This window comes from Gorilla gorilla, chromosome 5, assembly GCF_029281585.2.
Source record: "Gorilla gorilla gorilla isolate KB3781 chromosome 5, NHGRI_mGorGor1-v2.1_pri, whole genome shotgun sequence".
Lineage (NCBI taxonomy): Eukaryota > Metazoa > Chordata > Mammalia > Primates > Hominidae > Gorilla > Gorilla gorilla.
The window spans coordinates 33,220,252-33,235,619 of NC_073229.2; the positions used below are offsets into that span (position 1 = coordinate 33,220,252).

At 45.2% G+C, this 15,368-nt stretch overlaps 1 protein-coding gene across 3 annotated transcripts in view; it reads right to left on the reverse strand.

Annotated features, from left to right (window-relative positions):
- DTNBP1 (dystrobrevin binding protein 1) overlaps window positions 1-15,368 on the reverse strand; it is a 146,813-nt gene that overhangs the window by 6,314 nt on the left and 125,131 nt on the right. For all 3 annotated transcript variants that reach the window (XM_031012528.3, XM_019030169.3, XM_055390672.2), the window contains one exon: window positions 4,104-4,259. In XM_031012528.3, coding sequence (XP_030868388.1) covers window positions 4,104-4,259 — 156 coding nt within the window. The remainder of the gene's footprint in view (window positions 1-4,103; window positions 4,260-15,368) is intronic.

The following is a 15,368-nucleotide window of genomic DNA, read 5'->3' on the forward strand; positions in this document are numbered from 1 at the left end:
CCCTGTCTCTCCAAAAAAATAAAAAATTAGCCCAGCATGGTGGTGCACACCTGTCGTCCCAGCTACTCGGGAGTCTGAGGTGGGAGAACCACTTGAACCCAGGAGTTCCAGACTGCAATGAGCTATGACCACGCCACTGCACTCCAGCCTGGGTGACAGAGTGAGACTCCATCCTAAAACAAACAAAAGTCCATGCCAGCATTGTTTTTATTAAATAAGAAAACTGGAAACACCCATCAATACATCAATGAATAAATTACATTTATTCAATGGAAATAAATATTTAAGAATGGAAATCAAATTAGAGGTGAATGTATCAGTATGGATACTGATACTTAGGTGCACTGTTGCCTGTTAATTCTCTTTTCTAACTTTATTGTAATTTTATCATTAGCCCCAAACCTCGTTCCCTTCCCAGGGCACTGGGTCCACGCTGGAGCATCCCAGAGCTGATCAATCCCTCTGGAAGCAGGGGCACCCCTGGCTCCATAGGATTCCATTTTGCTGAACTACTGGTTCAGAAACACAAGAGCCTGAAATCTATGGGAACACAGAGCCAGAAAACCCAGGCACAGACCAGGACATCTCCGAGGTGATTTATTAATAAGTAACTGCAGGATATCCTGACACTCAGCAATAAAATCAAAGCAATAAAAATACTTTTCTAAGAAAATGGCAGTCATGTCAGGCAGAAGATCAAGCCTGGGCTAGGGTCTTACAAAACATCTAATTATATCCTAACGGCATGGAGAGGCCTGCGGGGCATGTGGTGGGGCCCAGGCCCCCTCTGCTGCTCAGCCCTCCCGGCACCGCCTTCAGTCCTCAAGCCTGAGAGCCTCTGTGCCTGGGGGGCCACCTGGCCTCAGCACCATCCAAGTGGGCACATATGTGCCTTCACCCCTTCTTCTGATGATTCTCTGGATAAAACTTTCCATGGTCTTAATTAAGAAATGATGCTTCTGAAAGTGAAATTCCAACTGCTATTTCTGATTTAGTGGAATGAGTCCAAAATGCCATGTTTGCTGTAGAGTTTTTAAAATTTTGATTGATTCTCCTAAATTAATACTAATCCTTGGAGATGAAGATTCCTCCCTAAGAAAGGTGCTGTGGCTCGTCGGGCTGGGAAGTCTGAGCCGGCTCTGCACAGACGTGCGATGAGATGCCCGATTCCCGTGTGTGGCTATCTCTCAGCTCTAGCTCAAGAGAAAGCTAAAAAGCCCAGGGCTCCCAATTTTCTTCTTCAAAGCTTTCAAAACCATATATTGGCAACATGTGCCTGATTTTTACCTTAAAAAAATGAGCCCAGCATTTTCTTGAAACTTAATCTTTGAGATACTCAAAACCACAAAAATTTAACCACTTCATATTTCCTTGCAGGTATTTCCAGCAGGTATCTGCTAGACGCGTTCTCTCTGCCAGCCCGCTGCCTTGCTAGCTGTGGAGCAACTGCAGTACGTGCCCGTCCCTGTCACCAGGGGCTGGCCATCAACAGAAGCTGCTCCTTCCAAGCCGGCCACACGTCTACTACTTCATCATCCTCTCGGGGGTGCGTCCACGGCTCTCCCTATAATGGGAGCTTCCTGAGAGGCACTTTCATTTCTCTGTGCTTCCTCTGGGCTCACCAGCAAGTACTAAACTGAAGGAAGATAGAGTTAAATTGTTTAGCAATCAGAGTTTCTATGACTGTCCATCATCACTGCATCTCTTCTATGACATGAGACATTGGTGCGATGTGTCATTATGTTCAAATGTGTGGGTCGGCCAGGGTGTATCTGTATGGACTGAATGTGTCCCCATAAAATTTGTATGTTGAAGCGCTAACCCCCAATATGAGGATATTTGGAGCTGGGGCCTTTGGGAGGTAATTAAGTTAGATGAGGTCAGATGGACATGGCCCCTGTGGTTGAGATTAGCCCTAATACCAAGAGATAGCAGAGAGCTCTACCCTACTGTTGGCCACGTGCATACATAGGGAGAAGGGGGCCGTCTATAAGCAAGGAAGAGAGCCCTCATCAGAAACCGATCACGCCAGCATGCTGATCTTGGATCTGAGGCCTCCAGAACTGAGGGAAAATAAATGTCTGCTGTTGAAGTCACCCAGTCCATATTGTTTTGTTATGGCAGCTGGGGTAAGACAGTGTCCTTCTCGGTTTCTACCCATAACAGGATAAAAATCCCTGGAGCAAACCCTCTCCTTCCTCCCAAAGGAGCCATGGGAAGCCACTCTCTACAATTTGCAGCAAACATGGAAGCACCAGAATCCTGCACGTATGCTCGGAGGAAACGCACAGAGGACAAATGCAGGGTCACAGGATACAAGAATGGCAAAGGCTGACTCCAGAGAACGTTGTTAAGCTTCAAATCTATACTGTGCATTGGAAGGTAAACAAGCATCATCCACACAACTAACTGACTGCATTCACCAGCACACTCTGAAGTCTTCAGCTACTGCTATTAATCTATTTTTCTCAACATTATTTTCTTTCCTCATTCTTGGATTTCTTTTTATTTATGTATTTATTTTTTGAGATGGAGTCTTGCTCTGTCGCCAGGCTGGAGTGCAGTGGCGCGATCTCAGCTCACTGCAACCTCTGCCTCCCGGGTTCAAGTGATTCTCCTGCCTCAGCCTCCTGAGTAGCTGGGACTACAGGCACATGTCACCACGCCCAGCTAGTTTTTGTATTTTCAGTAGAGACGAGGTTTCACCATGTTGGCCAGGATGGTCTCCATCTCTTGACCTCGTGATCCACCCACTTTGGCCTCCCAAAGTGCTGGGATTATAGGCGTGTGCCACTGCACCTGGCCTCATTCTTGGATTTCTTTAACCTCTCCTTGGAGGGGACACAGAACTGGATGACAAGGAAGAAACACTCCTGGGGGATGTGGTTGGGGGCAGGATAGAGAAAACAAAGGCCAGGGCCAGGCAAGCCTGGGGAAAGGATGAAGGCTGAGATTTGGGGGGTGAGGGAGGTGTCCAGAAGATGACGAGACGTTCAGGAGAATGGGAGGGCAGGAAAACAGGGCAAGGTTTGGACGGGTCTCCCCGCTGCCGGGGGTCTGGTACTGCCTGTGCGGCGCAGGCTGGAGGGAAAATGTAAGCTGCCCAGCGCCGCTGCCCTGCCCACCCCTGCTGCACCTCTGAGTCACTCAGTTCTTCCAAAGGAAAAGCTGGGAAGAAGGAGTTCGGTGTCTGGACTTCTAATCAGCTTGTTCCTTACAGCACTATTTACTGAGGGAAAGATTTTAAATGTTCAGCTAGGAAAACTGGTGGAATATATTAGGATACATCATGACAAAAAGATGCAGCCTTTGACACACAACCTCTTATAATATTTTTAACAACAGGCGGAAAGAGCCCTATGTAACATGAAGAAAAGTTAGAGACAAAGCCATATATATGTACGGTCCAGTCAGATAGCAATTAGATAAGCAGACTCGACAGAGACTAGAAAGAACACACGAAAAGCAGTAACAGGGACTATTCTGTACTGGAGAATTAAGGGCTATTTTTCTTTTTTCCATTTTGGTAATTTTGCAGGTTTTCTAGAAGCATAATTTGTGTTTGTGATCTTTTTTTTTTTTTTGAGACAGTCTCATTCTGCCACCTAGGCCAGAGTGCAGTGGTGCGATCTCGGCTCATGGCAACCTCCGCCTCCCGGGTTCAAGTGATTCCCGTGCTTCAGTCTCCTGAGTAGCTGGGATTACAGACACGCGCCACCACGGCCGGCTAATTTTTGTATTTTAGTAGAGACGAGGTTTCACCATGTTGGCCAGGTTGGTCTCAAACTCCTGACCTCGGGTGATCTGCCTGCCTTGGCCTGCCAAAGTGCTGGGATTACAGGCGTGAGCCACCACGCCTGGCTGTATCTGTAATCTTTAGAGGTATTAAAAAAATATATCTTCAACTAAAGCTTAGACTGATAGAAGAGGCAAAAGCAGGGCAAGAGAGAGGTGGCCCGACGCACACATTTTGGTTGCTGGGGTCTCATAACAGAACGGAACTTCTGAGGACTCTGCCCCATGCCCTGCTCTGGGGAGAGGGGTCCATCGCCACCCCGCACAGCCGGTGAGTCCCCACACCAGCAGCCCCAGCCCCCACTCGCCTCGCCGCTCTGCAATCTGCAGGTAGCCAGTGGACAGGTACTGCTCCATGTCCTGCTGGAAGGCTTCCTCAAAAAACTTCTGCCGCTCCTTCAGCTTCATTTGCTGGGTGTGCTCCATTTCCAGGACCTTCTGGGCGTGCTCTGCATCTAGTTCAGCTGAGGAAACAGAATAACTGGGGTTAGGGTTTGAAAAGGGACTGAGAGAGGAAATGGGTATAAACAGCTGCTCGCATCCACCCTCCAAGTGGATGGAGTCATGCCGCGTTTACAGACTGGGCTGGTGCCCCGACTGCGTGTACAGCTGGCCTCCTTGTCCCCCAATCTGCTGCACTTCTTCCCCCTACCTGGGCGGTCAGGGTCAGGCCCTTCGTTCCACACCTTTGCATGTGCTGTTCCCTTTGCTGGAACGACCTTCCCACCCGCATCACCCATTCATCAGTCACAAACAGCTGTTCATCTTCCAAGACCAGCTTCTCAGGTCGTCCTTCTACTAACTCCAGTGGAGTCTGCTGCTCCATCCAGATGTTTCCACATCCCTGTGTTTAGACTTTTGCAGCTGACTTACAAAAATTGCAGTGCAATTGCTAAGGATTTGGAGTCCCTGCAAGACTGTGACCATATATGACTCATTTCAACATGCTGTCACTCAGCTCAGTGCCTGGCACACAGTAAGCTCTCAAGGTATGTTTGTTAAAAGTATGTAATTGGAATACTATTCACCCTTAAAAAGGAGGGAAATTCTGACACACGCTGTAACTTGGATGAACCTGGAGCACATATGCTAAGTGCAGTAAGCCAGAGTCACGAAAAGGCAAATGCTGTGTGCTTCCAGCCAGTCACGAAAAGGCAAATGCTGTGTGCTTCCAGCCAGTCACGAAAAGGCAAATGCTGTGTGCTTCCACTCATGTGAGGTACCTAGAGCAGTCAGATCAATGGAGACACGAAGTGTGCTCTCAGGGCTGGGGAGAGGGCGTGGGAGCTTAGTGGTTAATGGGTACAGATTTTCAGTTTTACAAGACGAAAGACATCTGGAGATGGATGGTAGTGATGGATGCACAGCATGAATATATTTAATACCACTCAGCTGCACACTTATGAATTCTATGTACACATAAAATGGTAAATTTTATGTGTATTTTACCACAGTAAAAAGTTGGGAACAGGGCCGGGCGCGGTGGCTCACGCCTGTAATCCCAGCACTTTGGGAGGCCGAGGCAGGCGGATCACCTGAGGTAAGGAGTTCGAGACCAGCCTGGCCAATATGGTGAAACCCCATCTCTACAAAAAATACAAAAATTAGCCAGGCATGGTGGCAGGCGCCTGTATTCCCAGCTACTCGGGAGACTGAGGCAGGGGAATCACTTGAACCCAGGAGGCAGAGGTTGCAGTGAGCCAAGATCATGCCACTGCACTCCAGCCTGGGAGACAGAGCGAGACTCTGTCTCAAAAAAAAAAAAAAAAAAAAAAAGTTGGGAACAAAAAAAGTAAGTATGTAGCCATCATGGTGTATTACAAAGTGCTTAATCTTGGCTTTTTAGTGTTTACTGACCACATAACCTAATCAGTCAACCTTCTCATCTGAAAATTTGGGATAGAAATATTAACCCAATATTGATATGAAACATATGAAAGGATGTGAAATAATTTTATAATTTAAGGGACCAGTGACCCTTCAAGGTAAGCCTTAGTAATATACAAGGCAAGAACACTAACATAATTAACCTTCGCCTGGTCATTCAAGCAAGAACCCCAAATCTCCCAGCTATAAACACTTTCCAGTAGTTTAACGTTTCCTCAAGGCACATGATATGGTTTAGCTCTGTGTTCCCACCCAAATCTCATATCGAATTGTAATTCTCACATGTCAGGGGAGGGAAGTGATTGGGTCATGGGGGCAGTCTCCCCCATGCTGTTCTCGTGATAGTGAGTAGTTCTCACTAGATCTGATGGTTGTGTAAGTGTCTGACAGTTCCTCCTTCACATGCTCACACTCTCCACCTTGTGAAGGAGCCTGCTTCCCCTTCTGCCATGATCGTAAGCTTCCTGAGGCCTCCCCAGCCATGCAGAGCTGTGAGTCAATTAAACCTCCTTTGTTTATAAATTACCTATTTTTTTTGAGACAGAGTCTTACTCTGTTCCCCAAGCTGGAGTGCAGTGACAGTGGTGCGATCTCAGTTCACTGCAACCTCTGCCTCCTGGGTTCAAGCAATTATTGTGCCTCAGCCTCCCAAGTAGCTGGGATTACAGGAGCACGCCACTATGCCCAGCTAATTTTTTGTATTTTTAGTAGAGATGGAGTTTTGCCATGTTGGTCAGGCTGGTCTCAAACTCCTACCTCAAGTGATCTGCCTGCCTCGGCCTCCCAAACTGCTGGAATTACAGGTGTGAGCAACCTCACCCGGCCTCAGGTATTTCCTTATAGCAGTGTGAATATTGACTAATGCAGCAAATTGGTACTGGAGAGAGTGGGGTATTGATATAAAGATACTTGAAAATGTGGAAGGGACTTTGGAACTGGGTTACGGGTACAGGTTGGAACAGTCTGGAGGGCTCAGAAAAAGACAGGAAGATATGGGAAACTTTGGAACCTCCTGGAGACTTGTGGAATGGTTTCAACGAAAATGCTGATAGTGATGTGAACAATGAAGTCCAGACTGAGGTGGTCTCAGATGGAGATGAGGAACTTATTGGGAACTGGAGTAAAGGTCACTCATGCTATGCTTTAGCAGACTGGTGGCATTTTGCCATGCCTTTGAGATCTGTGGAACCTTGAACTTGAGAGCAATGATTAAGGGTATCTGGTGGAAGAAATTTCTAAGCAGCAAAGCATTCAAGACATGACCTGGATTATTCTGAAAGCTTTCAGTTTTATGTGTTCACAGGGAGATGGTTTGAAATTGGAGCTTATGTTTACAAGAAAAGCAAAGCATAAAAGTTTAGAAAATCTGTAGCCTGACAATGCGACAGAAAAGAAAAACCCATTTTCTGGGGAGAAATTCAAGCCAGCTGCAGAAACTTGCATAAGTAATAAGGAGTTGAATGTTAAATGCCAAGACAATGGGGAAAATGTCTCCCGGGCATGTCAGAGATTTTGGCAGCAGCCTCTCCCATCACAGGCCCTGAGGCCCAGGAGGAAAAATAGTTTTGTGGGCCAGGCCCAGGGGCCAGCTGCTCTGTGCAGCCTTGGGATATGGCACCCTGCATTCCAGCCACTCTAACTATAGCCGTGGCTAAAAGGGGCCAAGGTACAGCTTGGGCTATTGCTTCAGAGGGTGCAAGCCACAAGCCTTGGCAGCTTCCACATGCTGTTAGGCCTGCGGGCGCACGGAAGTCAAGAATTGAGGTTTGGAAACCTTGGCCTAGATCTCACAGGATGTATGGAAATGCCTGGATGTCCAGGCAAAAGTCTGCTGCAGGGACAGAGCCCTCATGGAGATCTCTATTAGGGCAGTGCAAATGGTAAATGTGGGGTTGCTGCCCCACCACCCCCACAGAGTCCCCACTGGGGCACTGCCTAGTGGAGCTGTGAGAAGAGGGCCACTGCCCTCCAGAGCCCAGAATGGTAGATCCACTAACAGCTTGCATCATGAATCTGGAAAAGATGCAGGCATTCAATGCCAACCCATGAAGGAGCTGCCCAAGGCCATGGGAGCCACCCCTGTAACCTGGAAGTAAGGCATGAAGTCAGAGGAGATTATTTTGGAGCTTTAAGATTTAATGACTGCCCTGCTGGATTTCAGACTTGCTTGGGGCCTGTAGACCCTTTGTTTTGGCCAATTTCTCCCATTTGGAATGGGAACATTGATCCAATGCCTGTACACCCATTGTATCTTGGAAGTAACTAACTTGCTTTTGACTTTATGGGCTCCTAGGCTAGACATGTGCCTTGTGTCACATGAGACTTTGGACTTAAGACTTTTGGCTTAGGCCGGGCACGGTGGCTCATGCCTGTAATCCCAACACTTTGGGAGACCAAGATGGACAGATCACGAGGTCAGGAGTTCAAGACCAGCCTGACCAACATGGTGAAACCCCGTCTCTACTAAAAATACAAAAAAAAAAATAGCTGGGCATGGTGGTGCATGCCTGTAATCCCAGCTACTCGGGAGGCTGAGGCAGGAGAATTGCTTGAACCAGGACCCAGGAGGCAGAGGTTGCAGTGAGCCAAGATCACGCCACTGCACTCCAGCCTGGGCGACAGTGCAAGACTGCATGTCAAAAAAAAAAAAAAAATACGACTTTTGGGTTAATGCTGGAATGAGTTAAGACTTTGGGAGACTGTTGGGAAGGCATGATTGGTTTTGAATGTGAAAAGACATGAGATTTGGGAGGGGCCTGGGGCAGAATAATATAGTTTGGCTCTGTGTCCCCACCCAAATCTCATCTCAAATTGTAATCCCTACGCTGAGGAAGGGAGTAATTGGATCATGGAGGCAGTTTCGCCCGTGCTGTTCCTGTGATAGTGACTAGTCCTCACGAGATCTGACGGTTTTGTGTTTGACAGTTCCTTCACACGCTCACACTCTCTCCTGCTGCCTTGTGAAGAAGGTGACTGCTTCCCCTTCTGCCATGATTATAACTTTGCTGAGGCCTCCCCAGCTATGCAGAACTGTGAGTCAATTAAACCTCCTTTGTTTATAAATTACCCCTCTCAGCTATTTCTTTATAGCTGTGTGAAAATGGACTCATACAGCATGTACAGAGAATACAAAAAATGAAATCAGGGTCAGACATTTACCATTTTTGATCTGGTACATGGGTAAAGGGTTATTTCTAAACTTGCTTTTAGATCTTAAATTCCTTTGTACTTCACAGGGGTGCAGGCAGAATCCTGAGGTGGCTCTGAGACCTGCTCCCTGGTGTACCTGCCCTGCACTCCCTAGGCCTGGGGCTGGGATGATTTTACCCTGTGCCTAGCTGATGTCCATGGCACAGCTGACTCCTTAAAGGGGGAACATCTGGGTGAGCCTGGCCTAGCTAGGCTTGTGAAGGGCATTGGGCCTTCTTGGAGAAAGATGTGAAGTGTGACAGGGATTTGACATACGGCCATTATCTGTTGCTGGGTTGGAGGATGGAGGGGGCCACGTGGAAAGGAATGTGGGTAGCATCCTGGGGCTGAGAGCAGCCCCGGGCTGACAGCAGGTGAAAGAAAAGGGGCCTCCATCCCACAATCACTAGGCGCCTGAACTCTGGCAATGACCTGAAGGGCCCTCACACAGATTCTTCTCCAGTGCCTCCAGAAAAAAACGCAGCTCTGCGACCCCTGATCTCAGCCTCATGGAATACTGGGCAGAGAACCCAGTCACACCTTGCCTAGACTTCTGCCCTACAAACTGGAAGCTGATAAATTTGTTTCATTTTAAACTGTTATGTTTGTGGTTATCTATTACACAGCAATATGGGCTTATTCCAAACAGGCTGTATGAATTCAGGTCCCTGACCAAATCTGCTTGACTGTAAAAATGAAAAAGGACAACCTGAGTGCCTTACCTTACGTAAATATTTCCTAACTCCTACCCTGTGTCTGTGGCAGACAACCTGCTCCGCTGAGTTTGGGTGCTATTACTCCGGAAAATCTAGTCATTTGCAGAAACCATTTCAGCTACCTTCTGTCCTGGGATACACTGTAACAAACCATTTCACCCAAGGCATTGTTTCCTCTGGTTCAGCTCAGGGGAATATCAACATCTTAGGGGTGTTATCAAGATTGTTAACAAAACAAACGCAGCAGCTCTTACCATGGACAATGGTGAATGAGGTCCGTTATCTGCCTTAGTCCCCGCCCACCCCCACATTCCCAGCACCACACTCTCAACTCCAGAGTCCAGCAAGCTGGTATGCATGGCAGACCTTAAAACCCAGTGATGGAGTTTATCATCTCAAATCAGGTACAGTGTCTAATACTTAGAATACTGTGGGCTTTCTTCTTATATTCTGATCTACATACATGCAAGAAACACAAACTAATGCTAACCAAAGCAACATAGGAAAAGTAAATATTCCTAATTAGCATGTAATCACATGTATAATATTTCCTCTGTGCATTCTGCTCATACTGTTGCCAATACTGGGTGCCTTCTCTCCATTTCCCGCTACCCTCATCCCACATGTGTTTACGTGGAGACGGTCTGCCACAGTGGGAAGAGTTTCTTGTGCTCACAGGTTTTGGGCTGGGCCCAACTCAGGTCCTACACTCCTAGCGCCTCTTGGCACAGCCCTCTGGTCTACCTCTACGTTCAGCTGCAGCTATGAGAGCCAGTTCTGTGTGCGCTCATTGGGATGCACAGAGGGTCCCATCTCACAGCCATGCCTGTGTGGCTATGTTTTTCTGGTCAGAGTATTCTCTGAATCTCAGGGAACCCAGCCAGCACAGCCCAGAAATTTTGTGGAATTAAGGCAGTTCTCAACCAACATGTGACGGAGGTCAGTGTCTCAGGACCCTGGTCTAACATCCTTTGGGTGGACGATTCTAGGAGGCGTTCTCAACACTTCTCAGAGATCCTGGTACGATGGCACATCCTCACTGGCTTTAGCAGCTTCCTGTTTTTAGCTTCTTTTCCTTGCTGTCTCACTCTCCCTGTCCCTCGCTCCTGCTTCTTGGAATCGCCTCCCAAAGGACCTGCAGCTAAATCCTCTTCAGGATTTAGTCTCAGGCTCTTTTTCCACATAACTGATTTCACCAGAGTTGCAACTTCTCCTCCATACAAGTGCGGTAAAAACACCTATTTCGTAAGGTTGCTGGCAGGATTAAATGAGGTAGCAAATACGAATCACCAAGCATACAGTGTTGGCCAATAGCTGGCAGCTAATATTAATACCAGCAATATTTAAACAACAGCCTCTTGAAGAGGGAGCAACACCAAATATTACCAAGAACCAGGACTCACTATGCACTGAAAATCACCTGCTCTGGGCCCCACTCAGATGCTTAAGAATTAGTTACCTTTCAGTACTCTTAATAAATCTGCAAGGAATTTAGAGTGTACTCATAAGAAAAAAAAATTGAACTGAAGAGGATGTCTTTTCATTTGTTTCACTTCAGCTGTCAACATATCTGTTCAAATGATTCATGGCTGCCAAGTGCATTAGAATAAGTCAACCCTAAAATACATTAAGTATGCTTCAACTACTTCAAAGTTCAGCTAATCTTCTTTTGAAAAATAATTCCAGAATAGGCAGCTCAAAACCAAAGATCAATGCAGAAATCATCAAAGGGGTTTTAATTAAAGAATGTCTTGTTTTAACTGAATTAAGATTTTCTGTAGATATATAACATAAAAACATTTTTCTCAAGACTACTTCTGCTTTAAAAGTTTGATTCTCTCATGTTGCTGAATTATTGGCCCTTCAGTTTATCTCAGTTTTTTCTACATCAGAATGAAATCCAATCATGTCTTGACCTTCACAAGGGAGGAGGGGTTAGATTAGGAAACTTAAAATGACTTTTTTCTTTTCTGACATGGAGTCTTGCACTGTCGCCCAGGCTGGAGTGCAGTGGCGCGATCTCGGCTCATTGCAAGCTCTGCCTCCCGGGTTCACGCCATTCTCCTGCTTCAGCCTCCCGAGTAGCTGGGACTACAGGTGCATGCTGCCACTGCCAGCTAATTTTTTTGTATTTTTAGTAGAGACAGAGTTTCACCATGTTAGACAAGATGGTCTCGATCTCCTGACCTCGTGATCCGCCTGCCTTGGCCTCCCAAAGTGCTGGGATTACAGGCGTGAGCCAATGCGCCTGGCCTTAAAATGAGTTATAAAAAATAGGAGAAAACAATCACTGTTTTAAGTTTTAAAACATGTTCCTCACTAGGTATCTGAAACATCCCCAGCTGTCCCCATCAGCTCCCCACTTCATTTCAGAGCCCTTTTTGTATCTCGGGGCTGAGCACTAAGCCAGCTTCACTGAGGACCGAGTATAGTTGCACCACACCAGCCACTATTCAGGGTGACTATGAAAAAGCACAAAGCGGGCATTTAAAAATAACTTTGCTGCCCAACAGCTAAGAGACATTTGCCCTCAGCGACTTGACTGAATGAGGATGTTCTAATTGTGCTGTGTGTACTGAAATCACCAATTGGGCCTGCATCAAGAAAACAACCAAATATGGGAGAGGTGAAATGATGGGAGGATATTTGAAGGAAAAATTTCAAATCTAGGCGTTTAACAACATCTGAATTTTAGAATGAGGACTGAAAAATCTAAATTACAGAACACTTTCTACAAGGAAAAATGACCCCTTGCTCACATTAAGATGCTATTTATTATACTGGGGAAAGCCAGACAAATACAAAGATGTTAAGAACTTCAACAAATGGACTTCAGATTAAAAGAAAAAAAATCAAAACAAGATGCAGTAGTTTTTCTACGACGAGTCAAGAGTAATCATTTAATTCCATTATCACCTCAGGCCTATGTCTTTTTATTTCAACTCCAGATCATTGCTCAAGTTTTATCTGACTGCAACTTCCACTTTAGCTACCACTATCAATTTCAAATGAATACTTACTCAAAACAACAAAAAATTCCATTACCAGTGAAGATGGAATAATCAATTCTCAATTATACGTTTTAATGGGGCATAAGGGTGGCACAAGATATATGAAATTAAAAAAAAACCAAGTTCATTTCAGGAACAAATTCAACATACTCTACAACTAAGCCTTTTAACCAAGATAGGTAATAAATACAGTGAGGTGTTAATGACCGAAAAAGGCCCCCAAACCTCTGGGAGTCATGTATAGAAAACTAGGATAAGCCTCTCTCTTAAGAGTTCAAAATGTTAAAAGAGAAACAGTAACACTTACTACATATGAATTGAGAAAAATTCTAGTAATCTCTCTATTAAAGATTAAGAGCATTGTTCATTCGAGATAAATAAGACTAAGAATAAACTTTAAAAACTAACTTCAATATTTACAATTCAGGTGTTTTTATACTGAGTTAGGAAATATGAGTTTTGTGCTATTAAAATACATGTGACATGATCAAGAGAGAACTGTGAAATCTCTGTAAGTCTCTAAACAATTTTCTGAATACAAATAAACATCTCTTCAAGCTGTTTTTTGATAAAAACAACTGCCAACAGTCTGTCAAATTACATAACCACTAGAAGACATTAAATTCTGTCAATGTGACAGATTTTAAAAATTGGGACCTATGATTTGCTTTGTTTTTTGTTTTTTTTTTAGACGGAATCTCACTCTGTCACCAGGCTGGAGTGCAGTGGTACGATTTCGGCTCACTGCAATCTCCGCCTCCCTGGTTCAAGCCATTCTCCTGCCTCAGCCTCCTGAGTAGCTGGGATTACAGGCACACGCCACCACACCCAGCTAATTTTCGTATTTTTAGTAGAGACAGGGTTTCACATTGTTTGACAGGATGGTCTCAATCTCCTGACCTTTTGATCCACCCGCCTTGGCCTCCCAAAGTGCTAGGATTACAGGTGTGAGCCATCGCACCTGGCCAAATTTTTTATGCTTCTAATTATTTGAATTTTTTTCTTTTTAGACAGAGTCTCACTCTATTGCCCAGGCTGGAGTGCAATGGCATGATCTTCGCTCACTGCAACCTCCACCTCCTGGGTTTAATGATTCTTGTGCCTCAGCCTCCCGAGTAGCCGAGTAGCTGAGACTACAGATGTGCACAACCACACCTGGCTCATTTTTGTATTTTTGGTGGAGACAGGGTTTCACCATGTTGGCCAGGCTGGTCTCGAACTCCTGACCTCAGGTGATCCGCCCACCTCAGTCTCCCAAAGTGCTGGGATTACAGGCATGAGACACCGTGCCCGGCCTATCTGCATTTATTTAATAGGGTATTTTTGATGCATGAACTATGTACATTGAGGAAAATTTTTAGCCATAAAAAATTATTTATTCCACAAATAATAGGGTGAAAGTCCCTTTGTAGTCCCCATAAATAGATGACTACAACTAGCACATTTTGGTGTATACCCATCAGGGATTTTTCCCCCCATTAGGATGACTATATGAAATTGCAATACTCAATTTTTAAAGCTTTTTACTTTGAAATAATTATAGGTTCATAGGATGTTACCTAGAAATGTACATCCTGAATGTCCCTCAGTGCTAACGTCTTACCTAATTCTGGTATAAGGTCAAAACCCAACAATTGACATGGGTACAATCCACAAAGCTTATTCAGATTTCACCAGTCACACATGCGCTGTGCACGTGCAGACGCACATACAGCTCCATGCAGTCTTACCACATGCATAGCCTTGTGTAAGCACCACATCAACACAGTACCACCATAAGACTCCCTCAGGTTCCCCTTGTAGGATACAGTAAATTCCTCTTCAAAGTTTAGCCTGTTAACTTCCTTTAAAATTCAAGAAGGAGAAAAATTGTTAAGTACAATAAGTTCTGAGTTCTTCTTCAAAGAACCAATATGTCAGTATGTTCAGCTTCCCTGTTCTTTGTTCTCCATTTTAAAGTTTAACTTCCTCATTCTTTACTCTCCTTGCCCCTAGTTTCAGTAAATGACCCCCTCCTAGCTTCTGTCACCTGTTCTGTCCTTAGGCATCCTTAGTCACCTGTTCTGTAACTGTCCTTTCCACCAAAACTACTCACCCTGCCACTCCGGCTCATACCCTTGCTCTCTTTAAAAGAGACAATTGGAATTAGCTTAGACTGTGCAGTCCAACCCTAGCCAATAGGGGAAAGACACAGCAGTAGGAGCTAGCGGCATTAGGAATAAGACCCCTTCCCCTTCCTTGTCTGGTGTGCTCTCGCCATTGTTCCATCCACAAGATACACCCTTCTATAAAAGTAAATTGCCTTGCTGAGAAAACTTTTGCCTGAGTGTCATTTTCATTTGGTGACACCAAGCATTTACTTCCAACACCTCTTATAGCCATGCCCTCCTTCCCCAAACACTCAGCTGGAATCCAAATCTATAATTATGTTATTTCATATGTTATGTAAGTGGAATCATGTACTATATATCCTTCTGAGACTCGCTTTTTTCACTCAGCATAATTGCCTTGGGGTTTCTCCAAGCTACAGCACATAATAATCTGTTCCCTTTTATTATTGAGTAGAATTTTATGGTATGGATGTACCACAGTTTGTTTAACCATTCACCCACTGAATGGCTGTTTCCAACTTTTGGCTATTATGAATAAAGCTGTCATGAACATTTGTGTATGAGTTCCTACATGAAAATAAGTACTTTCTCTTGCATAAATGCCCAAGAGTGCAACTGCTGGGTCATACGGTAAGTTCATTTTTCGGTTTTGAAAGGAA